Source organism: Salmo salar, chromosome 09, assembly GCF_965601325.2.
Source record: "Salmo salar chromosome 09, fSalSal1, whole genome shotgun sequence".
Taxonomy (NCBI): domain Eukaryota; kingdom Metazoa; phylum Chordata; class Actinopteri; order Salmoniformes; family Salmonidae; genus Salmo; species Salmo salar.
This window is the reverse complement of record NC_138299.1, coordinates 47,598,383-47,625,119: the sequence shown is the minus strand read 5'-3', so window position 1 is coordinate 47,625,119 and position 26,737 is coordinate 47,598,383. Positions and strand designations below refer to the sequence as shown.

The 26,737-nt window shown below is 44.6% G+C and overlaps 1 protein-coding gene across 2 annotated transcripts in view; it reads right to left on the bottom strand.

The window, feature by feature from the left end:
- Positions 1–26,737, bottom strand: part of LOC106611460 (E3 ubiquitin-protein ligase TRIM9) — a 145,002-nt gene that overhangs the window by 32,673 nt on the left and 85,592 nt on the right. Inside the window, exons 2-3 of one of the 2 annotated variants that reach the window (XM_045723718.2) lie at positions 1,792–1,887; positions 625–681 (exon numbers count right to left, since the gene is read on the bottom strand). In XM_045723718.2, coding sequence (XP_045579674.1) covers positions 625–681; positions 1,792–1,887 — 153 coding nt within the window. The remainder of the gene's footprint in view (positions 1–624; positions 682–1,791; positions 1,888–26,737) is intronic. The other variant, XM_045723719.2, reaches the window with a different exon arrangement.

Here is a 26,737-nt window from a genome sequence, read left to right as displayed (position 1 = left end):
GATCATAATGAATGAGGGTGTATGGACAGATTCTAGATCATAATGAATGAGGGTGTATGGACAGATTCTAGATCAGAATGAATGAATGAGGGTATATGGGCAGATTCTAGATCAGAATGAATGAGGGTGTATGGACAGATCCTAGAGCATAATGAATGAGGGTATATGGACAGATTCTAGATCAGATTGAATGAGGGTATATGGACAGATCCTAGATCAGCACTCTTAATCTGAGATGCTTAATTCGTACAGCCCCAGATCATTGAAACACATGTAACCCTAAAATAAAGCAGACCAGGTGCTGCCTGTCGGGGACAAGATGGCAGACTACTGGGAAAGGAACTGTCATGGGCAGACTAGACTAGCTAAAGTCTTTTTAGTTATTTATATTTTACTATCTGAAGACTATTTGTAGTTTGAAACAAGTTCATTGTGGTGAACAGACTGAAGAAACTAGTGTAGTGAAAGAAGATTGGAGATTCCATTGATATCTACTTCTCAGGTAAGGTTGCATCACCAGGTATTGTTGGAGTTCTCCTGTATCCCAACCCAACTCTACCCCTCCATTTCACTCCTCCTCTCCTCTCCTCCTCCTTCTCCTCCTCCTTCTCCTCCACTTCTCACCTTCAGTGTTCCCCACCCTGATGTCACTAGTAAGGGTCTCCCTGGACCATCAGCGGGCTGTGTGACAAGAAGAGGAATCAGCTTGGACATCTGATCTAATCCAGAGAAATAGAATGCTTTGCTCCAAAATGAGACACTCAAAATGGCCGCCAGAGAGTCCACCCATTATGGCATCATCGACCTGAATAGGGATACCCATCCAACTCATTGTAATTCTATGATCTACCCCCTCATCCCACGCTCTGTCTATGACACCTAGTGTTACCATAGCTACTGTTGTTGGGTATCATGGTAACACTTCAGGCAAAGTTCACAGTTGTCAATGCTTAAAGTTCTGTACATATTAGTGAACTAAAGGCGTCAGCATGCTTCAGTTAGGTTGGCGGCTAGCCGAAGTCCAGTGTGCTCGCATACTCCCTTGAAAGACCTTCACTTGAAAAACAAGAAAAAAAATGGCAATAGTACTGTTTGTCCATTTTGAGATGCCGTAGCCAGTATACACTTCTTCAAAATAGTCTTAATTAATCTAAGACAACTCAAGAAATCTGTCATTAATTTTGACGTTTTTGCAGAGGAGATTTTAGTCGTGCAATTTTACATCTAACTAAGATGTTTGTTGCAGTATTTCTCAAGTGAAAAAATGTGCATGAAAACGAGTTGTTTCTCGTTGAATGACAACAAAGACTTTATTGTAGAATCTCTACTGTTGACCAATCACTGACGATGGGCCGTAGACTTCGGGCTACCGACTTCGGCTTGCCTCCAGATTTTTTTTATAACCTTATTGATGTCCAAAACGAACCAAAAATGTTTTGTCATAATATATGCACAAAGTCTTCCCGAGGTGTTTTGTCTGGGAAGCATGCGGACGGCTTAAGGAGTTCCTATAGGATGACAGGGGATTGGGGCTATGACTGGGTGTAGGAGGGGCTTGTGATGGCGGGAGGAGGGACTGTGACTACGTCCCAAATGGCACCCTATTCCCTATATAGCGCACTACTTTTAACCAAAGCCCTATGGGACCCTATTCCCAATATAGTGCACTACTTTAGACCAAAGCCCTATTAGCCCTGATCAAAAGTGGTGCACTATACAGGGAATAGGGTGCCATTTGGGATGTATCCTATGATGATGTTGGTTAGGAGGAGCAGTGAGTGTGTACCGTACCTGGATATGCTGCACCATGTTCCTCAGCTGAACCAGGAACTCCTTGGCCTCGGTAGCTCTGTCAGACAGGATGTTGAGGGCCTGGGACAGCTGGCCCTGCGGAGGACAGAGAGAAACATGGTCAGCATTAGACACATCAATGTGAATGAATGAATGAATTAATTAATCAATCAATTGGACTAAAGTGGTTGGAGGAGGAGGGGGGGGGTCGAAGGTGGTTGGGGTGAGGGGATCGGAGGTGGGGGGAGGGTGGTCGGAGGTGGGGGGAGGGAGGTGGGGGGAGGGAGGGAGGTGGGGGGAGGGTGGTGGGGGGAGGGGGGAGGGAGGTGGGGGGAGGGAGGTGGGGGGAGGGAGACAGAACACTATGGACCCTGGTCCCCCCCAGACAGAACACTATGGACCCTGGTCCCCCACCCCCAGACAGAACACTATGGACCCTGGTCCCCCCCAGACAGAACACTATGGACCCTGGTCCCCCCCAGACAGAACACTATGGACCCTGGTCCCCCCCAGACAGAACACTATGGACCCTGGTCCCCCCCAGACAGAACACTATGGACCCTGGTCCCCCCCAGACAGAACACTATGGACCCTGGTCCCCCCCAGACAGAACACTATGGACCCTGGTCCCCCCCAGACAGAACACTATGGACCCTGGTCCCCCCCAGACAGAACACTATGGACCCTGGTCCCCCCCCCGTCAGATGTAGTTTCAGGTGTTTTTCAGAGAGAGCAGCTCCTCACAAAGCAAATCACCAGGCAACCAACACCACTTACTGAACCTGTCAATCACAATACACTTCCCCTATACACTCTCAGCTCCTATAGCTTTCTCTCATTCAGACTATCAATCAGGATACACACACACACTGCCCTTTCAACCATCCTTCATTAGTTTCTCATTTTCTGTTTCAGTCCCAGTCTTGTCTCATTGTCCTCTCTGAATCAATGAAGGTCGATCAGGGGTATGTCGCCTTGTTAACAGTGGCTGTGCTGTGTTCAGTGACGCGGCAGAAGCTCTCTGTCACACTGATGAAACCAACACCGTTGATTTGATTGTCCTGAGGGGTTTTTCCACAGTGTCTGATGACACCAACACAGTTGACTTGATTGTCCAGAGTTTTTTCTCATATTGTCATATCCATCTGTCTGAGTAAGCAACATACAGTACATGCACACTCCTCGTACACGCTCCTCAAAAACCAGGTCAAATCATTGTGTGATGCGAAGTAAATATTGTTCTGTTTTTGACTACTGAAACACGGTGTCTGGTTTTGTAAAGACAACACAGCCATATCTACATATAGCAGCATCGATCTGGTAACATGTTACTTAAAGCCTGCAGGTATAACGCTTTATAACAGCGGTCACCAACCAAGCCCGAAATCACCCACTCAGATCTTTAAACATGACTTCATGGTTTAAAACAGTAATCTAATAAAAACAGTTCTGTAGGAATGAGGTTTGTGCAGTAGGCAGGCCTCATACATTATCACAGCAGTAGGCAGGCCTCATACATTATCTTAGCAGTAGGCAGGCCTCATACATTATCACAGCAGTAGACAGGCCTCATAGATTATCACAGCAGTAGGCAGGCCTCATACATTATCACAGCAGTAGACAGGCCTCATAGATTATCACAGCAGTAGGCAGGCCTCACACATTATCACAGCAGTAGGCAGGCCTCATACATTATCACAGCAGTAGGCAGGCCTCATACATTATCTTAGCAGTAGGCAGGCCTCATACATTATCACAGCAGTAGGCAGGCCTCATACATTATCACAGCAGTAGGCAGGCCTCATACATTATCTTAGCAGTAGGCAGGCCTCATACATTATCACAGCAGTAGACAGGCCTCATAGATTATCACAGCAGTAGGCAGGCCTCACACATTATCACAGCAGTAGGCAGGCCTCATACATTATCACAGCAGTAGGCAGGCCTCATACATTATCTTAGCAGTAGGCAGGCCTCATACATTATCACAGCAGTAGACAGGCCTCATACATTATCACAGCAGTAGGCGGGCCTCATACATTATCACAGCAGTAGGCAGGCCTCATACATTATCACAGCAGTAGACAGGCCTCATACATTATCACAGCAGTAGGCAGGCCTCATACATTATCACAGCAGTAGGCAGGCCTCATACATTATCACAGCAGTAGGCAGGCCTCATACATTATCACAGCAGTAGGCGGGCCTCATACATTATCACAGCAGTAGGCAGGCCTCATACATTATCACAGCAGTAGGCGGGCCTCATACATTATCACAGCAGTAGGCGGGCCTCATACATTATCACAGCAGTAGGCGGGCCTCACACATTATCACAGCATATTGGTTATATGCCTGGCCAGCCAATATTGATTTTCTCCGACCATATACTATTTCAAAAGTCAATGTTTGATTACAAAATAGATCATTTTGTGTAGCACTTACGAGGCACAGCTGAGCATAAATTGAAATAATTAGCTTTTTTATTTTACTAGACTGATGGTACCTAAAGTGAAATATTGGGACCAACACTTTACATGTTGCGATTTATATTTTTGTTCAGTGTATATATACACATTAGCTTAAAGCTAGAATCCACAGTTTCTGCATCTATTGGTGATATACAGTGTGTACCCATTGATTCTTGTAGAATATAACTTATAAATGCCTCATGAGCTTAGTTCAAAATGTAGTACCCCATCAGAAACCAAAATATAAGCTTGTTTTACTTCAATGTTTGTTAACATTGTAAATGTAAACCAACCCTGTACAGCCTCATAACATGGCTAAAATAATAATGTTGATATCATGGATGTCTGTCCTTGCATCTAAGACTCTATTTAGACATTTTGAGATTGGTTACATTTCTCCTGGCCCATCCCTCAGCTTTTTATCAAAAACAGAGGTGAGGAGTGTTACGATATACTGCTTAAGTTCAGGGAGTGAGTGTTTTAATAAAATAAACATAATCCGAAACACTAACAGCACACAGACATGATGACACAGGAACAGAAACAAGGACGCCTGGGGAAGGAACCAAAGGGAGGTGACATCTATAGGGAAGGAACCAAAGGGAGGTGACATCTATAGGGAAGGAACCAAAGGGAGGTGACATCTATAGGGAAGGAACCAAAGGGAGGTGACATCTATAGGGAAGGAACCAAAGGGAGGTGACATCTATAGGGAAGGAACCAAAGGGAGGTGACATCTATAGGGAAGGAACCAAAGGGAGGTGACATCTATAGGGAAGGAACCAAAGGGAGGTGACATCTATAGGGAAGGAACCAAAGGGAGGTGACATCTATAGGGAAGGAACCAAAGGGAGGTGACATCTATAGGGAAGGAACCAAAGGGAGGTGACATCTATAGGGAAGGAACCAAAGGGAGGTGACATCTATAGGGAAGGAACCAAAGGGAGGTGACATCTATAGGGAAGGAACCAAAGGGAGGTGACATCTATAGGGAAGGAACCAAAGGGAGGTGACATCTATAGGGAAGGAACCAAAGGGAGGTGACATCTATAGGGAAGGAACCAAAGGGAGGTGACATCTATAGGGAAGGAACCAAAGGGAGGTGACATCTATAGGGAAGGAACCAAAGGGAGGTGACATCTATAGGGAAGGAACCAAAGGGAGGTGACATCTATAGGGAAGGAACCAAAGGGAGGTGATGGAGTCCAGGAGCGCGTAACGATGGCGACAGGTATGTGCCATAACAAGCAGCCTGGTGACACCGAGGCCGGAGAGGGAGCACACGTGACAGAGAGTAACTTTGTTATTGTTTCAACTGCAGATTGTACCTTTAATGTGAGTTGTTACATTGTGCAAAAAAAATTCGAATGAGATTTTGTAATTGTACATTAGCCGGCCCCTGACGGGGATGTTACAATGTTGGAATGTTTGGAACGAGACCTAATCGTGGTTCCACAGGGGGCCCTGAAGACTCCCTGGAATTGATGTGTGTGTGTGTGTGTAATCATCTTTGTAATTACGGCAAGTGTGAACACGTGCTCGTCATGAATAATGTAGCCCAGAGCGCCAGGGCCGATCTGCACGCGCACACACACACACACACACACACACACACACACACACACACACACACACACACACACACACACACACACACACACACACACACACACACACACACACACACACACACACACACACACACACACACACTGAGGTGGCTCCAGGGCCGTTCTACATGTTTCACGTTCTCTCGGCAGCGAGCAATCGGAGCGAACAAACGAGCCAATCTGGCACAGGAAGGCTGGGATGTCAAAAAGACGTCAGAGCCAACTTGGATTAAAGCCTCCGTAGTCGAGTACGGAAGGAAGTAAGTGGGCTGTTCTGTAGCACAAGGGTTTGCGTCCCAAATGGCCCAAAGGTCCCATATGGCTCTGGTCTAAAGTAGTGCCCTATATAGTAAATAGAGTGGCATTTGGGAATCACACAAGGACATTAATACTGTAGATGTAACGTCACCTAAACCCCGCCCCCGAAGTATAATCTGGCATTTAAAACCTCCATGTTCCGTGAATTCATTAAACATTATTGTCTATATTACACCTGTGTGTGTGTGTGTGTGTGTGTGTGTGTGTGTGTGTGTGTGTGTGTGTGTGTGTGTGTGTGTGTGTGTGTGTGTGTGTGTACACACAACAATTGGAGGGCAAAGAGAGCGTGACCTATTTTCCAAAAGCTACTGTACTTTCTAGAACAAAAAAAAAAGAAACTTTTCTAGTTCACGGCTCTACTGTTCTATGGACAACAAGGCTTTCTCAGAGATCTGGCATCAAGCAGGCCTGGGTGAGGCTTTCTCAGAGATCTGGCATCAAGCAGGCCTGGGTGAGGCTTTCTCAGAGATCTGGCATCAAGCAGGCCTGGGTGAGGCTTTCTCAGAGATCTGGCATCAAGCAGGCCTGGGTGAGGCTTTCTCAGAGATCTGGCATCAAGCAGGCCTGGGTGAGGCTTTCTCAGAGATCTGGCATCAAGCAGGCCTGGGTGAGGCTTTCTCAGAGATCTGGCATCAAGCAGGCCTGGGTGAGGCTTTCTCAGAGATCTGGCATCAGGCAGGCCTGGGTGACAGTCTGTCTCTGCTCTCTTGACCAACTCCTTATGAAGGAGCACAAAACCGTTCTAGGACCAGGTCTGAGACCAAGTAGTTAAAGGGATATGTCAAAATATTTCTACTTCATATTTATAATTTCCAGCACCGCCCCAAAAGCATCAGTGAAAATGGCATGTTCCAAGTCCGATGACGGCATCCGGAAACCAACTACGAGTAGGAAAAGGTTATTTTTATTTTACTAGACTTTGCCTGCTCATAGTAGGCTATAAATCACATGATAAACACTATGGTGATCATTTTTTTGAAATGTCCCTTTTTTAGGAGCCAGTGATTGAGGATAATATGTAAGTAATACATACCACACAAATCAAGTTATCACTACCTTGGAACCTGTTACATAAGCTCGGGACATAAGCGGCTGCTGCCTACACTGTTCCAATCGAAAATCAGTTACAGACTGTTTTCACTCACTGTTGCCCTGAGAGAATCAGGCAGCCCCAGATGGAAATATTCAGTGGGGCGATTTAAGCCCTTCGCTGTTCAGGGAACCTTCTCTTACTAATAAACTGGGAGTTAAAAACATCTAACATGCTGGATCAACCAGGATTCTGACAACTACAGTAGCTATAAGCTGGATCAACCAGGATTCTGACAACTACAGTAGCTAGACACTGGATCAACCAGGAATCTGACAACTACAGTAGCTAGAAGCTGGATCAACCAGGATTCTGACAATTACAGTAGCAAAAAGTTGATCAACCAGGATTCTGACAACTACAGTAGCTAGAAGCTGGATCAACCAGGATTCTGACAACTACAGTAGCTAGAAGCTGGATCAACCAGGAATCTGACAACTACAGTAGCTAGAAGCTGGATCAACCAGGATTCTGACAACTACAGTAGCTAGAAGCTGGATCAACCAGGAATCTGACAACTACAGTAGCTAGAAGCTGGATCAACCAGGAATCTGACAACTACAGTAGCTAGAAGCTGGATCAACCAGGAATCTGACAACTACAGTAGCTAGAAGCCGGATCAACCAGGAATCTGACAACTACAGTAGCTACAAGCTGGATCAACCAGGAATCTGACAACTACAGTAGCTAGAAGCTGGATCAACAAGGAATCTGACAACTACAGTAGCTAGAAGCTGGATCAACCAGGATTCTGACAACTACAGTAGCTAGAAGCTGGATAAACCAGGATTCAGACAACTACAGTAGCTAGAAGCTGGATCAACCAGGAATCTGACAACTACAGTAGCTAGAAGCTGGATCAACAAGGAATCTGACAACTACAGTAGCTAGAAGCTGGATCAACCAGGAATCTGACAACTACAGTAGCTAGAAGCTGGATCAACCAGGAATCTGACAACTACAGTAGCTAGAAGCTGGATAAACCAGGATTCAGACAACTACAGTAGCTAGAAGCTGGATCAACCAGGAATCTGACAACTACAGTAGCTAGAAGCTGGATCAATGAGGATTCTGACAACTACAGTAGCGAGAAGCTGGATCAATAAGGATCTGACAACTACAGTAGCTAGACACTGGATCAACAAGGATCTGACAACTACAGTAGCTAGACACTGGATCGACCAGGAATCTGACAACTACAGTAGCTAGAAGCTGGATCAACCAGGAATCTGACAACTACAGTAGCTAGAAGCTGGATAAACCAGGATTCAGACAACTACAGTAGCTATAAGCTGGATCAACCAGGAATCTGACAACTACAGTAGCTAGAAGCTGGATCAACCAGGAATCTGACAACTACAGTAGCTAGAAGCTGGATCAACCAGGAATCTGACAACTACAGTAGCTAGAAGATGGATCAACCAGGATTCTGACAACTACAGTAGCTAGAAGATGGATCAACCAGGATTCTGACAACTACAGTAGCTAGAGGCTGGATCAACAAGGAATCTGACAACTACAGTAGCTAGAAGCTGGATCAACCAGGAATCTGACAACTACAGTAGCTAGAAGCTGGATCAACCAGGAATCTGACAACTACAGTAGCTAGAAGCTGGATCAACCAGGATTCTGACAACTACAGTAGCTAGAAGCTGGATCAACCAGGAATCTGACAACTACAGTAGCTAGACACTGGATCAACCAGAATTCTTACAACTACAGTAGCTAGAAGCTGGATCAATCAGGATTCTGAAAACTACAGTAGCTAGAAGCTGGTTCAACCAGGATTCTGACAACTACAGTAGCTAGAAGCTGGATCAACCAGGAATCTGACAACTACAGTAGCTAGACACTGGATCAAACAGAATTCTTACAACTACAGTAGCTAGAAGCTGGATCAATCAGGATTCTGAAAACTACAGTAGCTAGAAGCTGGATCAACCAGGATTCTGACAACTACAGTAGCTAGAAGCTGGATCAACCAGGATTCTGACAACTACAGTAGCTAGAGGCTGGATCAACAAGGAATCTGACAACTACAGTAGCTAGAAGCTGGATCAACCAGGATTCTGACAACTACAGTAGCTAGAAGCTGGATCAACCAGGAATCTGACAACTACAGTAGCTAGAAGCTGGATCAACCAGGATTCTGACAACTATAGTAGCTAGAAGTTGGATCAACCAGGATTCTGACAACTACAGTAGCTAGAAGCTGGATCAACAAGGAATCTGACAACTACAGTAGCTGGAAGCTGGATAAACCAGGATTCTGACAACTACAGTAGCTAGAAGCTGGATCAACCAGGAACCTGACAACTACAGTAGCTAGAAGCTGGATCACAAAGGAATCTGACAACTACAGTTGCTAGAAGCTGGATCAAACAGGAATCTGACAACTACAGTAGCTAGAGGCTGGATCAACAAGGATTCTGACAACTACAGTAGCTAGAAGCTGGATCAACAAGGAATCTGACAACTACAGTAGCTAGAGGCTGGATCAACCAGGATTCTGACAACTACAGTAGCTAGAGGCTGGATCAACAAGGAATCTGACAACTACAGTAGCTAGAAGCTGGATCAACCAGGATTCTGACAACTACAGTAGCTAGAAGCTGGACCAACCAGGAATCTGACAACTACAGTAGCTAGAAGCTGGATCAACCAGGAATCTGACAACTACAGTAGCTAGAAGCTGGATCAACCAGGATTCTGACAACTACAGTAGCTAGAAGCTGGATCAACCAGGAATCTGACAACTACAGTAGCTAGAAGCTGGATCAACCAGGATTCTGACAACTACAGTAGCTAGAAGCTGGATCAACCAGGAATCTGACAACTACAGTAGCTAGAAGATGGATCAACAAGGATTCTGACAACTACAGTAGCTAGAGGCTGGATCAACAAGGAATCTGACAACTACAGTAGCTAGAAGCTGGATCAACCAGGAATCTGACAACTACAGTAGCTGGATGCTGGATCAACCAGGATTCTGACAACTACAGTAGCTAGAAGCTGGATCAACCAGGAACCTGACAACTACAGTAGCTAGAAGCTGGATCACAAAGGAATCTGACAACTACAGTTGCTAGAAGCTGGATCAACCAGGAATCTGACAACTACAGTAGCTAGAAGCTGGATCAACAAGGATTCTGACAACTACAGTAGCTAGAAGCTGGATCAACAAGGAATCTGACAACTACAGTAGCTAGAGGCTGGATCAACCAGGATTCTGACAACTACAGTAGCTAGAGGCTGGATCAACAAGGAATCTGACAACTACAGTAGCTAGAAGCTGGATCAACCAGGATTCTGACAACTACAGTAGCTAGAAGCTGGATCAACCAGGAATCTGACAACTACAGTAGCTAGAAGCTGGATCAACCAGGAATCTGACAACTACAGTAGCTAGAAGCTGGATCAACCAGGATTCTGACAACTACAGTAGCTAGAAGCTGGATCAACCAGGAATCTGACAACTACAGTAGCTAGAAGATGGATCAACCAGGATTCTGACAACTACAGTAGCTAGATGATGGATCAACCAGGATTCTGATAACTACAGTAGGAAGAAGCTGGATCAACCAGGAATCTGACAACTACAGTAGCTAGAAGATGGATCAACAAGGATTCTGACAACTACAGTAGCTAGAAGCTGGATCAAGCAGGTTTCTGACAACTACAGTAGCTACAAGCTGGATCAACCAGGAATCTGACAACTACAGTAGCTAGAAGCTGGATCAACAAGGAATCTGACAACTACAGTAGCTAGAAGCTGGATCAACCAGGAATCTGACAACTACAGTAGCTAGAAGCTGGATCAAACAGAAATCTGTACAACTACAGTAGCTAGAAGCTGGATCAACCAGGATTCTGACAACTACAGTAGCTAGAAGCTGGATCAACCAGGAATCTGACAACTACAGTAGCTAGAAGCTGGATCAACCAGGAATCTGACAACTACAGTAGCTAGAAGCTGGATCAATCAGGATTCTGAAAACTACAGTAGCTAGAAGCTGGATCAACCAGGATTCTGACAACTACAGTAGCTAGAAGCTGGATCAACCAGGATTCTGACAACTACAGTAGCTAGAGGCTGGATCAACAAGGAATCTGACAACTACAGTAGCTAGACACTGGATAAACCAGGATTCTGACAACTACAGTAGCTAGAAGCTGGATCAACCAGGATTCTGACAACTACAGTAGCTAGAAGCTGGATCAACCAGGAATCTGACAACTACAGTAGCTAGAAGCTGGATCAACCAGGATTCTGACAACTACAGTAGCTAGAAGCTGGATCAACCAGGAATCTGACAACTACAGTAGCTAGAAGCTGGATCAACCAGGAATCTGACAACTACAGTAGCTAGAAGCTGATCAACCAGGAATCTGACAACTACAGTAGCTAGAAGCTGGATCAACCAGGAATCTGACAACTACAGTAGCTAGAAGTTGGATCAACAAGGATTCTGACAACTACAGTGGCTAGAAGCTGGATCAACCAGGATTCTGACAACTATAGTAGCTAGAAGTTGGATCAACCAGGATTCTGACAACTACAGTAGCTAGAAGCTGGATCAACAAGGAATCTGACAACTACAGTAGCTAGAAGCTGGATCAACCAGGAATCTGACAACTAAAGTAGCTTGAAGCTGGATCAACCAGGATTCTGACAACTACAGTAGCTAGAAGCTGGATCAACCAGGAACCTGACAACTACAGTAGCTAGAAGCTGGATCAACCAGGAGTCTGACAACTACAGTTGCTAGAAGCTAGATCAACCAGGAATCTGACAACTACAGTAGCTAGAAGCTGGATCAACAAGGATTCTGACAACTACAGTAGCTAGAAGCTGGATCAACAAGGAATCTGACAACTACAGTAGCTAGAAGCTGGTTCAACCAGGATTCTGACAACTACAGTAGCTAGAAGCTGGATCAACCAGGAATCTGACAACTACAGTAGCTAGACACTGGATCAAACAGAATTCTTACAACTACAGTAGCTAGAAGCTGGATCAATCAGGATTCTGAAAACTACAGTAGCTAGAAGCTGGATCAACCAGGATTCTGACAACTACAGTAGCTAGAAGCTGGATCAACCAGGATTCTGACAACTACAGTAGCTAGAGGCTGGATCAACAAGGAATCTGACAACTACAGTAGCTAGAAGCTGGATCAACCAGGATTCTGACAACTACAGTAACTAGAAGCTGGATCAACCAGGATTCTGACAACTACAGTAGCTAGAAGCTGGATCAACCAGGAATCTGACAACTACAGTAGCTAGAAGCTGGATCAACCAGGATTCTGACAACTATAGTAGCTAGAAGTTGGATCAACCAGGATTCTGACAACTACAGTAGCTAGAAGCTGGATCAACAAGGAATCTGACAACTACAGTAGCTAGAAGATGGATCAACCAGGAATCTGACAACTACAGTAGCTGGAAGCTGGATAAACCAGGATTCTGACAACTACAGTAGCTAGAAGCTGGATCAACCAGGAACCTGACAACTACAGTAGCTAGAAGCTGGATCACAAAGGAATCTGACAACTACAGTTGCTAGAAGCTGGATCAAACAGGAATCTGACAACTACAGTAGCTAGAGGCTGGATCAACAAGGATTCTGACAACTACAGTAGCTAGAAGCTGGATCAACAAGGAATCTGACAACTACAGTAGCTAGAGGCTGGATCAACCAGGATTCTGACAACTACAGTAGCTAGAGGCTGGATCAACAAGGAATCTGACAACTACAGTAGCTAGAAGCTGGATCAACCAGGATTCTGACAACTACAGTAGCTAGAAGCTGGACCAACCAGGAATCTGACAACTACAGTAGCTAGAAGCTGGATCAACCAGGAATCTGACAACTACAGTAGCTAGAAGCTGGATCAACCAGGATTCTGACAACTACAGTAGCTAGAAGCTGGATCAACCAGGAATCTGACAACTACAGTAGCTAGAAGATGGATCAACCAGGATTCTGACAACTACAGTAGCTAGAAGCTGGATCAACCAGGAATCTGACAACTACAGTAGCTAGAAGATGGATCAACAAGGATTCTGACAACTACAGTAGCTAGAGGCTGGATCAACAAGGAATCTGACAACTACAGTAGCTAGAAGCTGGATCAACCAGGAATCTGACAACTACAGTAGCTGGATGCTGGATCAACCAGGATTCTGACAACTACAGTAGCTAGAAGCTGGATCAACCAGGAACCTGACAACTACAGTAGCTAGAAGCTGGATCACAAAGGAATCTGACAACTACAGTTGCTAGAAGCTGGATCAACCAGGAATCTGACAACTACAGTAGCTAGAAGCTGGATCAACAAGGATTCTGACAACTACAGTAGCTAGAAGCTGGATCAACAAGGAATCTGACAACTACAGTAGCTAGAGGCTGGATCAACCAGGATTCTGACAACTACAGTAGCTAGAGGCTGGATCAACAAGGAATCTGACAACTACAGTAGCTAGAAGCTGGATCAACCAGGATTCTGACAACTACAGTAGCTAGAAGCTGGATCAACCAGGAATCTGACAACTACAGTAGCTAGAAGCTGGATCAACCAGGAATCTGACAACTACAGTAGCTAGAAGCTGGATCAACCAGGATTCTGACAACTACAGTAGCTAGAAGCTGGATCAACCAGGAATCTGACAACTACAGTAGCTAGAAGATGGATCAACCAGGATTCTGACAACTACAGTAGCTAGATGATGGATCAACCAGGATTCTGATAACTACAGTAGGAAGAAGCTGGATCAACCAGGAATCTGACAACTACAGTAGCTAGAAGATGGATCAACAAGGATTCTGACAACTACAGTAGCTAGAAGCTGGATCAAGCAGGTTTCTGACAACTACAGTAGCTACAAGCTGGATCAACCAGGAATCTGACAACTACAGTAGCTAGAAGCTGGATCAACAAGGAATCTGACAACTACAGTAGCTAGAAGCTGGATCAACCAGGAATCTGACAACTACAGTAGCTAGAAGCTGGATCAAACAGAAATCTGACAACTACAGTAGCTAGAAGCTGGATCAACCAGGATTCTGACAACTACAGTAGCTAGAAGCTGGATCAACCAGGAATCTGACAACTACAGTAGCTAGAAGCTGGATCAACCAGGAATCTGACAACTACAGTAGCTAGAAGCTGGATCAATCAGGATTCTGAAAACTACAGTAGCTAGAAGCTGGATCAACCAGGATTCTGACAACTACAGTAGCTAGAAGCTGGATCAACCAGGATTCTGACAACTACAGTAGCTAGAGGCTGGATCAACAAGGAATCTGACAACTACAGTAGCTAGACACTGGATAAACCAGGATTCTGACAACTACAGTAGCTAGAAGCTGGATCAACCAGGATTCTGACAACTACAGTAGCTAGAAGCTGGATCAACCAGGAATCTGACAACTACAGTAGCTAGAAGCTGGATCAACCAGGATTCTGACAACTACAGTAGCTAGAAGCTGGATCAACCAGGAATCTGACAACTACAGTAGCTAGAAGCTGGATCAACCAGGAATCTGACAACTACAGTAGCTAGAAGCTGATCAACCAGGAATCTGACAACTACAGTAGCTAGAAGCTGGATCAACCAGGAATCTGACAACTACAGTAGCTAGAAGTTGGATCAACAAGGATTCTGACAACTACAGTGGCTAGAAGCTGGATCAACCAGGATTCTGACAACTATAGTAGCTAGAAGTTGGATCAACCAGGATTCTGACAACTACAGTAGCTAGAAGCTGGATCAACAAGGAATCTGACAACTACAGTAGCTAGAAGCTGGATCAACCAGGAATCTGACAACTAAAGTAGCTTGAAGCTGGATCAACCAGGATTCTGACAACTACAGTAGCTAGAAGCTGGATCAACCAGGAACCTGACAACTACAGTAGCTAGAAGCTGGATCAACCAGGAGTCTGACAACTACAGTTGCTAGAAGCTAGATCAACCAGGAATCTGACAACTACAGTAGCTAGAAGCTGGATCAACAAGGATTCTGACAACTACAGTAGCTAGAAGCTGGATCAACAAGGAATCTGACAACTACAGTAGCTAGAAGCTGGATCAACCAGGAATCTGACAACTACAGTAGCTGGATGCTGGATCAACAAGGAATCTGACAACTACAGTAGCTAGAAGCTGGATCAACCAGGATTCTGACAACTACAGTAGCTAGAAGCTGGATCAACCAGGAATCTGACAACTACAGTAGCTAGAAGCTGGATCAACCAGGAATCTGACAACTACAGTAGCTAGAAGCTGGATCAACCAGGATTCTGACAACTACAGTAGCTAGAAGCTGGATCAACCAGGAATCTGACAACTACAGTAGCTAGAAGATGGATCAACCAGGATTCTGACAACTACAGTAGCTAGATGATGGATCAACCAGGATTCTGATAACTACAGTAGGAAGAAGCTGGATCAACCAGGAATCTGACAACTACAGTAGCTAGAAGATGGATCAACAAGGATTCTGACAACTACAGTAGCTAGAAGCTGGATCAAGCAGGTTTCTGACAACTACAGTAGCTACAAGCTGGATCAACCAGGAATCTGACAACTACAGTAGCTAGAAGCTGGATCAACAAGGAATCTGACAACTACAGTAGCTAGAAGCTGGATCAACCAGGAATCTGACAACTACAGTAGCTAGAAGCTGGATCAAACAGAAATCTGACAACTACAGTAGCTAGAAGCTGGATCAACCAGGATTCTGACAACTACAGTAGCTAGAAGCTGGATCAACCAGGAATCTGACAACTACAGTAGCTAGAAGCTGGATCAACCAGGAATCTGACAACTACAGTAGCTAGAAGCTGGATCAATCAGGATTCTGAAAACTACAGTAGCTAGAAGCTGGATCAACCAGGATTCTGACAACTACAGTAGCTAGAAGCTGGATCAACCAGGATTCTGACAACTACAGTAGCTAGAGGCTGGATCAACAAGGAATCTGACAACTACAGTAGCTAGACACTGGATAAACCAGGATTCTGACAACTACAGTAGCTAGAAGCTGGATCAACCAGGATTCTGACAACTACAGTAGCTAGAAGCTGGATCAACCAGGAATCTGACAACTACAGTAGCTAGAAGCTGGATCAACCAGGATTCTGACAACTACAGTAGCTAGAAGCTGGATCAACCAGGAATCTGACAACTACAGTAGCTAGAAGCTGGATCAACCAGGAATCTGACAACTACAGTAGCTAGAAGCTGATCAACCAGGAATCTGACAACTACAGTAGCTAGAAGCTGGATCAACCAGGAATCTGACAACTACAGTAGCTAGAAGTTGGATCAACAAGGATTCTGACAACTACAGTGGCTAGAAGCTGGATCAACCAGGATTCTGACAACTATAGTAGCTAGAAGTTGGATCAACCAGGATTCTGACAACTACAGTAGCTAGAAGCTGGATCAACAAGGAATCTGACAACTACAGTAGCTAGAAGCTGGATCAACCAGGAATCTGACAACTAAAGTAGCTTGAAGCTGGATCAACCAGGATTCTGACAACTACAGTAGCTAGAAGCTGGATCAACCAGGAACCTGACAACTACAGTAGCTAGAAGCTGGATCAACCAGGAGTCTGACAACTACAGTTGCTAGAAGCTAGATCAACCAGGAATCTGACAACTACAGTAGCTAGAAGCTGGATCAACAAGGATTCTGACAACTACAGTAGCTAGAAGCTGGATCAACAAGGAATCTGACAACTACAGTAGCTAGAAGCTGGATCAACCAGGAATCTGACAACTACAGTAGCTGGATGCTGGATCAACCAGGATTCTGACAACTACAGTAGCTAGAAGCTGGATCAACCAGGAACCTGACAACTACAGTAGCTAGAAGCTGGATCACAAAGGAATCTGACAACTACAGTTGCTAGAAGCTGGATCAACCAGGAATCTGACAACTACAGTAGCTAGAAGCTGGATCAACAAGGATTCTGACAACTAGAGTAGCTAGAAGCTGGATCAACAAGGAATCTGACAACTACAGTAGCTAGAGGCTGGATCAACCAGGATTCTGACAACTACAGTAGCTAGAGGCTGGATCAACAAGGAATCTGACAACTACAGTAGCTAGAAGCTGGATCAACCAGGATTCTGACAACTACAGTAGCTAGAAGCTGGATCAACCAGGAATCTGACAACTACAGTAGCTAGAAGATGGATCAACCAGGATTCTGACAACTACAGTAGCTAGAAGCTGGATCAACCAGGAATCTGACAACTACAGTAGCTAGAAGATGGATCAACAAGGATTCTGACAACTACAGTAGCTAGAGGCTGGATCAAACAGGATTCTGACAACTACAGTAGCTAGATATTGGATCAATCAGGATTCTGACAACTACAGTAGCTAGAAGCTGGATCAACAAGGATTCTGACAACTACAGTAGCTAGAAGCTGGATCAACCAGGATTCTGACAACTACAGTAGCTAGAAGTTGGATCAACCAGGATTCTGACAACTACAGTAGCTAGAAGCTGGATCAACAAGGAATCTGACAACTACAGTAGCTAGAAGCAGGATCAACCAGGAATCTGACAACTACAGCAGCTAGAAGCTGGATCAACCAGGATTCTGACAACTGCAGTAGCTAGAAGCTGGATCAACCAGGAACCTGACAACTACAGTAGCTAGAAGCTGGATCAACCAGGAATCTGACAACTACAGTAGCTAGAAGCTGGATCAACAAGGAATCTGACAACTACAGTAGCTAGAAGCTGGATCAACCAAGAATCTGACAACTACAGTAGCTAGAAGCTGGATCAACCAGAAATCTGACAACTACAGTAGCTAGAAGCTGGATCAACCAGGATTCTGACAACTACAGTAGCTAGAAGCTGGATCAACCAGGAATCTGACAACTACAGTAGCTAGAAGCTGGATCAACCAGGAATCTGACAACTACAGTAGCTAGAAGCTGGATCAATCAGGATTCTGAAAACTACAGTAGCTAGAAGCTGGATCAACCAGGATTCTGACAACTACAGTAGCTAGAGGCTGGATCAACAAGGAATCTGACAACTACAGTAGCTAGAAGCTGGATCAACCAGGATTCTGACAACTACAGTAGCTAGAAGCTGGATCAACCAGGAATCTGACAACTACAGTAGCTAGAAGCTGGATCAACCAGGAATCTGACAACTACAGTAGCTAGAAGCTGGATCAACCAGGATTCTGACAACTACAGTAGCTAGAAGCTGGATCAACCAGGAATCTGACAACTACAGTAGCTAGAAGATGGATCAACCAGGATTCTGACAACTACAGTAGCTAGAAGCTGGATCAACCAGGAATCTGACAACTACAGTAGCTAGAAGATGGATCAACAAGGATTCTGACAACTACAGTAGCTAGAGGCTGGATCAAACAGGATTCTGACAACTACAGTAGCTAGATATTGGATCAATCAGGATTCTGACAACTACAGTAGCTAGAAGCTGGATCAACAAGGAATCTGACAACTACAGTAGCTAGAAGCTGGATCAACCAGGAATCTGACAACTACAGTAGCTGGATGCTGGATCAACCAGGATTCTGACAACTACAGTAGCTAGAAGCTGGATCAACCAGGAACCTGACAACTACAGTAGCTAGAAGCTGGATCACAAAGGAATCTGACAACTACAGTTGCTAGAAGCTGGATCAACCAGGAATCTGACAACTACAGTAGCTAGAAGCTGGATCAACAAGGATTCTGACAACTACAGTAGCTAGATATTGGATCAATCAGGATTCTGACAACTACAGTAGCTAGAAGCTGGATCAACAAGGATTCTGACAACTACAGTAGCTAGAAGCTGGATCAACCAGGAATCTGACAACTACAGTAGCTAGAAGTTGGATCAACAAGGATTCTGACAACTACAGTGGCTAGAAGCTGGATCAACCAGGATTCTGACAACTATAGTAGCTAGAAGTTGGATCAACCAGGATTCTGACAACTACAGTAGCTAGAAGCTGGATCAACAAGGAATCTGACAACTACAGTAGCTAGAAGCTGGATCAACCAGGAATCTGACAACTAAAGTAGCTTGAAGCTGGATCAACCAGGATTCTGACAACTACAGTAGCTAGAAGCTGGATCAACCAGGAACCTGACAACTACAGTAGCTAGAAGCTGGATCAACCAGGAGTCTGACAACTACAGTTGCTAGAAGCTAGATCAACCAGGAATCTGACAACTACAGTAGCTAGAAGCTGGATCAACAAGGATTCTGACAACTACAGTAGCTAGAAGCTGGATCAACAAGGAATCTGACAACTACAGTAGCTAGAAGCTGGATCAACCAGGAATCTGACAACTACAGTAGCTGGATGCTGGATCAACAAGGAATCTGACAACTACAGTAGCTAGAAGCTGGATCAACCAGGATTCTGACAACTACAGTAGCTAGAAGCTGGATCAACCAGGAATCTGACAACTACAGTAGCTAGAAGCTGGATCAACCAGGAATCTGACAACTACAGTAGCTAGAAGCTGGATCAACCAGGATTCTGACAACTACAGTAGCTAGAAGCTGGATCAACCAGGAATCTGACAACTACAGTAGCTAGAGGCTGGATCAAACAGGATTCTGACAACTACAGTAGCTAGATATTGGATCAATCAGGATTCTGACAACTACAGTAGCTAGAAGCTGGATCAACAAGGATTCTGACAACTACAGTAGCTAGAAGCTGGATCAACCAGGATTCTGACAACTACAGTAGCTAGAAGTTGGATCAACCAGGATTCTGACAACTACAGTAGCTAGAAGCTGGATCAACAAGGAATCTGACAACTACAGTAGCTAGAAGCAGGATCAACCAGGAATCTGACAACTACAGCAGCTAGAAGCTGGATCAACCAGGATTCTGACAACTGCAGTAGCTAGAAGCTGGATCAACCAGGAACCTGACAACTACAGTAGCTAGAAGCTGGATCAACCAGGAATCTGACAACTACAGTAGCTAGAAGCTGGATCAACAAGGAATCTGACAACTACAGTAGCTAGAAGCTGGATCAACCAAGAATCTGACAACTACAGTAGCTAGAAGCTGGATCAACCAGAAATCTGACAACTACAGTAGCTAGAAGCTGGATCAACCAGGATTCTGACAACTACAGTAGCTAGAAGCTGGATCAACCAGGAATCTGACAACTACAGTAGCTAGAAGCTGGATCAACCAGGAATCTGACAACTACAGTAGCTAGAAGCTGGATCAATCAGGATTCTGAAAACTACAGTAGCTAGAAGCTGGATCAACCAGGATTCTGACAACTACAGTAGCTAGAGGCTGGATCAACAAGGAATCTGACAACTACAGTAGCTAGAAGCTGGATCAACCAGGATTCTGACAACTACAGTAGCTAGAAGCTGGATCAACCAGGAATCTGACAACTACAGTAGCTAGAAGCTGGATCAACCAGGAATCTGACAACTACAGTAGCTAGAAGCTGGATCAACCAGGATTCTGACAACTACAGTAGCTAGAAGCTGGATCAACCAGGAATCTGACAACTACAGTAGCTAGAAGATGGATCAACCAGGATTCTGACAACTACAGTAGCTAGAAGCTGGATCAACCAGGAATCTGACAACTACAGTAGCTAGAAGATGGATCAACAAGGATTCTGACAACTACAGTAGCTAGAGGCTGGATCAAACAGGATTCTGACAACTACAGTAGCTAGATATTGGATCAATCAGGATTCTGACAACTACAGTAGCTAGAAGCTGGATCAACAAGGAATCTGACAACTACAGTAGCTAGAAGCTGGATCAACCAGGAATCTGACAACTACAGTAGCTGGATGCTGGATCAACCAGGATTCTGACAACTACAGTAGCTAGAAGCTGGATCAACCAGGAACCTGACAACTACAGTAGCTAGAAGCTGGATCACAAAGGAATCTGACAACTACAGTTGCTAGAAGCTGGATCAACCAGGAATCTGACAACTACAGTAGCTAGAAGCTGGATCAACAAGGATTCTGACAACTACAGTAGCTAGATATTGGATCAATCAGGATTCTGACAACTACAGTAGCTAGAAGCTGGATCAACAAGGATTCTGACAACTACAGTAGCTAGAAGCTGGATCAACCAGGAATCTGACAACTACAGTAGCTAGAAGTTGGATCAACAAGGATTCTGACAACTACAGTGGCTAGAAGCTGGATCAACCAGGATTCTGACAACTACAGTAGCTAGAAGTTGGATCAACCAGGATTCTGACAACTACAGTAGCTAGAAGCTGGATCAACAAGGAATCTGACAACTACAGTAGCTAGAAGCTGGATCAACCAGGAATCTGACAACTACAGTAGCTTGAAGCTGGATCAACCAGGATTCTGACAACTACAGTAGCTAGAAGCTGGATCAACCAGGAATCTGACAACTACAGTAGCTAGAAGCTGGATCAACCAGGAATCTGACAACTACAGTAGCTAGAAGCTGGATCAACCAGGATTCTGACAACTACAGTAGCTAGAAGCTGGATCAACAAGGAATCTGACAACTACAGTAGCTAGAAGCTGGATCAACCAGGAATCTGACAACTACAGTAGCTAGAAGCTGGATCAACCAGGAATCTGACAACTACAGTAGCTGGATGCTGGATCAACAAGGAATCTGACAACTACAGTAGCTAGAAGCTGGATCAACCAGGATTCTGACAACTACAGTAGCTAGAAGCTGGATCAACCAGGAATCTGACAACTACAGTAGCTAGAAGCTGGATCAACCAGGAATCTGACAACTACAGTAGCTAGAAGCTGGATCAACCAGGATTCTGACAACTACAGTAGCTAGAAGCTGGATCAACCAGGAATCTGACAACTACAGTAGCTAGAAGCTGGATCAACCAGGAATCTGACAACTACAGTAGCTGGATGCTGGATCAACCAGGATTCTGACAACTACAGTAGCTAGAAGCTGGATCAACCAGGAACCTGACAACTACAGTAGCTAGAAGCTGGATCACAAAGGAATCTGACAACTACAGTTGCTAGAAGCTGGATCAACCAGGAATCTGACAACTACAGTAGCTAGAAGCTGGATCAACAAGGATTCTGACAACTACAGTAGCTAGAAGCTGGATCAACAAGGAATCTGACAACTACAGTAGCTAGAGGCTGGATCAACCAGGATTCTGACAACTACAGTAGCTAGAGGCTGGATCAACAAGGAATCTGACAACTACAGTAGCTAGAAGCTGGATCAACCAGGATTCTGACAACTACAGTAGCTAGAAGCTGGATCAACCAGGAATCTGACAACTACAGTAGCTAGAAGCTGGATCAACCAGGAATCTGACAACTACAGTAGCTAGAAGCTGGATCAACCAGGATTCTGACAACTACAGTAGCTAGAAGCTGGATCAACCAGGAATCTGACAACTACAGTAGCTAGAAGATGGATCAACCAGGATTCTGACAACTACAGTAGCTAGATGATGGATCAACCAGGATTCTGATAACTACAGTAGGAAGAAGCTGGATCAACCAGGAATCTGACAACTACAGTAGCTAGAAGATGGATCAACAAGGATTCTGACAACTACAGTAGCTAGAAGCTGGATCAAGCAGGTTTCTGACAACTACAGTAGCTACAAGCTGGATCAACCAGGAATCTGACAACTACAGTAGCTAGAAGCTGGATCAACAAGGAATCTGACAACTACAGTAGCTAGAAGCTGGATCAACCAGGAATCTGACAACTACAGTAGCTAGAAGCTGGATCAAACAGAAATCTGACAACTACAGTAGCTAGAAGCTGGATCAACCAGGATTCTGACAACTACAGTAGCTAGAAGCTGGATCAACCAGGAATCTGACAACTACAGTAGCTAGAAGCTGGATCAACCAGGAATCTGACAACTACAGTAGCTAGAAGCTGGATCAATCAGGATTCTGAAAACTACAGTAGCTAGAAGCTGGATCAACCAGGATTCTGACAACTACAGTAGCTAGAAGCTGGATCAACCAGGATTCTGACAACTACAGTAGCTAGAGGCTGGATCAACAAGGAATCTGACAACTACAGTAGCTAGACACTGGATAAACCAGGATTCTGACAACTACAGTAGCTAGAAGCTGGATCAACCAGGATTCTGACAACTACAGTAGCTAGAAGCTGGATCAACCAGGAATCTGACAACTACAGTAGCTAGAAGCTGGATCAACCAGGATTCTGACAACTACAGTAGCTAGAAGCTGGATCAACCAGGAATCTGACAACTACAGTAGCTAGAAGCTGGATCAACCAGGAATCTGACAACTACAGTAGCTAGAAGCTGATCAACCAGGAATCTGACAACTACAGTAGCTAGAAGCTGGATCAACCAGGAATCTGACAACTACAGTAGCTAGAAGTTGGATCAACAAGGATTCTGACAACTACAGTGGCTAGAAGCTGGATCAACCAGGATTCTGACAACTATAGTAGCTAGAAGTTGGATCAACCAGGATTCTGACAACTACAGTAGCTAGAAGCTGGATCAACAAGGAATCTGACAACTACAGTAGCTAGAAGCTGGATCAACCAGGAATCTGACAACTAAAGTAGCTTGAAGCTGGATCAACCAGGATTCTGACAACTACAGTAGCTAGAAGCTGGATCAACCAGGAACCTGACAACTACAGTAGCTAGAAGCTGGATCAACCAGGAGTCTGACAACTACAGTTGCTAGAAGCTAGATCAACCAGGAATCTGACAACTACAGTAGCTAGAAGCTGGATCAACAAGGATTCTGACAACTACAGTAGCTAGAAGCTGGATCAACAAGGAATCTGACAACTACAGTAGCTAGAAGCTGGATCAACCAGGAATCTGACAACTACAGTAGCTGGATGCTGGATCAACAAGGAATCTGACAACTACAGTAGCTAGAAGCTGGATCAACCAGGATTCTGACAACTACAGTAGCTAGAAGCTGGATCAACCAGGAATCTGACAACTACAGTAGCTAGAAGCTGGATCAACCAGGAATCTGACAACTACAGTAGCTAGAAGCTGGATCAACCAGGATTCTGACAACTACAGTAGCTAGAAGCTGGATCAACCAGGAATCTGACAACTACAGTAGCTAGAAGATGGATCAATCAGGATTCTGCTGGATCAACCAGGAATCTGACAACTACAGTAGCTGGATGCTGGATCAACCAGGATTCTGACAACTACAGTAGCTAGAAGCTGGATCAACCAGGAACCTGACAACTACAGTAGCTAGAAGCTGGATCACAAAGGAATCTGACAACTACAGTTGCTAGAAGCTGGATCAACCAGGAATCTGACAACTACAGTAGCTAGAAGCTGGATCAACAAGGATTCTGACAACTACAGTAGCTAGAAGCTGGATCAACAAGGAATCTGACAACTACAGTAGCTAGAGGCTGGATCAACCAGGATTCTGACAACTACAGTAGCTAGAGGCTGGATCAACAAGGAATCTGACAACTACAGTAGCTAGAAGCTGGATCAACCAGGATTCTGACAACTACAGTAGCTAGAAGCTGGATCAACCAGGAATCTGACAACTACAGTAGCTAGAAGCTGGATCAACCAGGAATCTGACAACTACAGTAGCTAGAAGCTGGATCAACCAGGATTCTGACAACTACAGTAGCTAGAAGCTGGATCAACCAGGAATCTGACAACTACAGTAGCTAGAAGATGGATCAACCAGGATTCTGACAACTACAGTAGCTAGATGATGGATCAACCAGGATTCTGATAACTACAGTAGGAAGAAGCTGGATCAACCAGGAATCTGACAACTACAGTAGCTAGAAGATGGATCAACAAGGATTCTGACAACTACAGTAGCTAGAAGCTGGATCAAGCAGGTTTCTGACAACTACAGTAGCTACAAGCTGGATCAACCAGGAATCTGACAACTACAGTAGCTAGAAGCTGGATCAACAAGGAATCTGACAACTACAGTAGCTAGAAGCTGGATCAACCAGGAATCTGACAACTACAGTAGCTAGAAGCTGGATCAAACAGAAATCTGACAACTACAGTAGCTAGAAGCTGGATCAACCAGGATTCTGACAACTACAGTAGCTAGAAGCTGGATCAACCAGGAATCTGACAACTACAGTAGCTAGAAGCTGGATCAACCAGGAATCTGACAACTACAGTAGCTAGAAGCTGGATCAATCAGGATTCTGAAAACTACAGTAGCTAGAAGCTGGATCAACCAGGATTCTGACAACTACAGTAGCTAGAAGCTGGATCAACCAGGATTCTGACAACTACAGTAGCTAGAGGCTGGATCAACAAGGAATCTGACAACTACAGTAGCTAGACACTGGATAAACCAGGATTCTGACAACTACAGTAGCTAGAAGCTGGATCAACCAGGATTCTGACAACTACAGTAGCTAGAAGCTGGATCAACCAGGAATCTGACAACTACAGTAGCTAGAAGCTGGATCAACCAGGATTCTGACAACTACAGTAGCTAGAAGCTGGATCAACCAGGAATCTGACAACTACAGTAGCTAGAAGCTGGATCAACCAGGAATCTGACAACTACAGTAGCTAGAAGCTGGATCAACCAGGAATCTGACAACTACAGTAGCTAGAAGCTGGATCAACCAGGAATCTGACAACTACAGTAGCTAGAAGTTGGATCAACAAGGATTCTGACAACTACAGTGGCTAGAAGCTGGATCAACCAGGATTCTGACAACTATAGTAGCTAGAAGTTGGATCAACCAGGATTCTGACAACTACAGTAGCTAGAAGCTGGATCAACAAGGAATCTGACAACTACAGTAGCTAGAAGCTGGATCAACCAGGAATCTGACAACTACAGTAGCTTGAAGCTGGATCAACCAGGATTCTGACAACTACAGTAGCTAGAAGCTGGATCAACCAGGAACCTGACAACTACAGTAGCTAGAAGCTGGATCAACCAGGAGTCTGACAACTACAGTTGCTAGAAGCTGGATCAACCAGGAATCTGACAACTACAGTAGCTAGAAGCTGGATCAACAAGGATTCTGACAACTACAGTAGCTAGAAGCTGGATCAACAAGGAATCTGACAACTACAGTAGCTAGAAGCTGGATCAACCAGGATTCTGACAACTACAGTAGCTAGAGGCTGGATCAACAAGGAATCTGACAACTACAGTAGCTAGAAGCTGGATCAACCAGGATTCTGACAACTACAGTAGCTAGAAGCTGGATCAACCAGGATTCTGACAACTACAGTAGCTAGAAGCTGGATCTGAAACCAGGATTCTGACAACTACAGTAGCTAGAAGCTGGATCAACCAGGATTCTGACAACTACAGTAGCTAGAAGCTGGATCAACCAGGAATCTGACAACTACAGTAGCTTGAAGCTGGATCAACCAGGATTCTGACAACTACAGTAGCTAGAAGCTGGATCAACCAGGATTCTGACAAC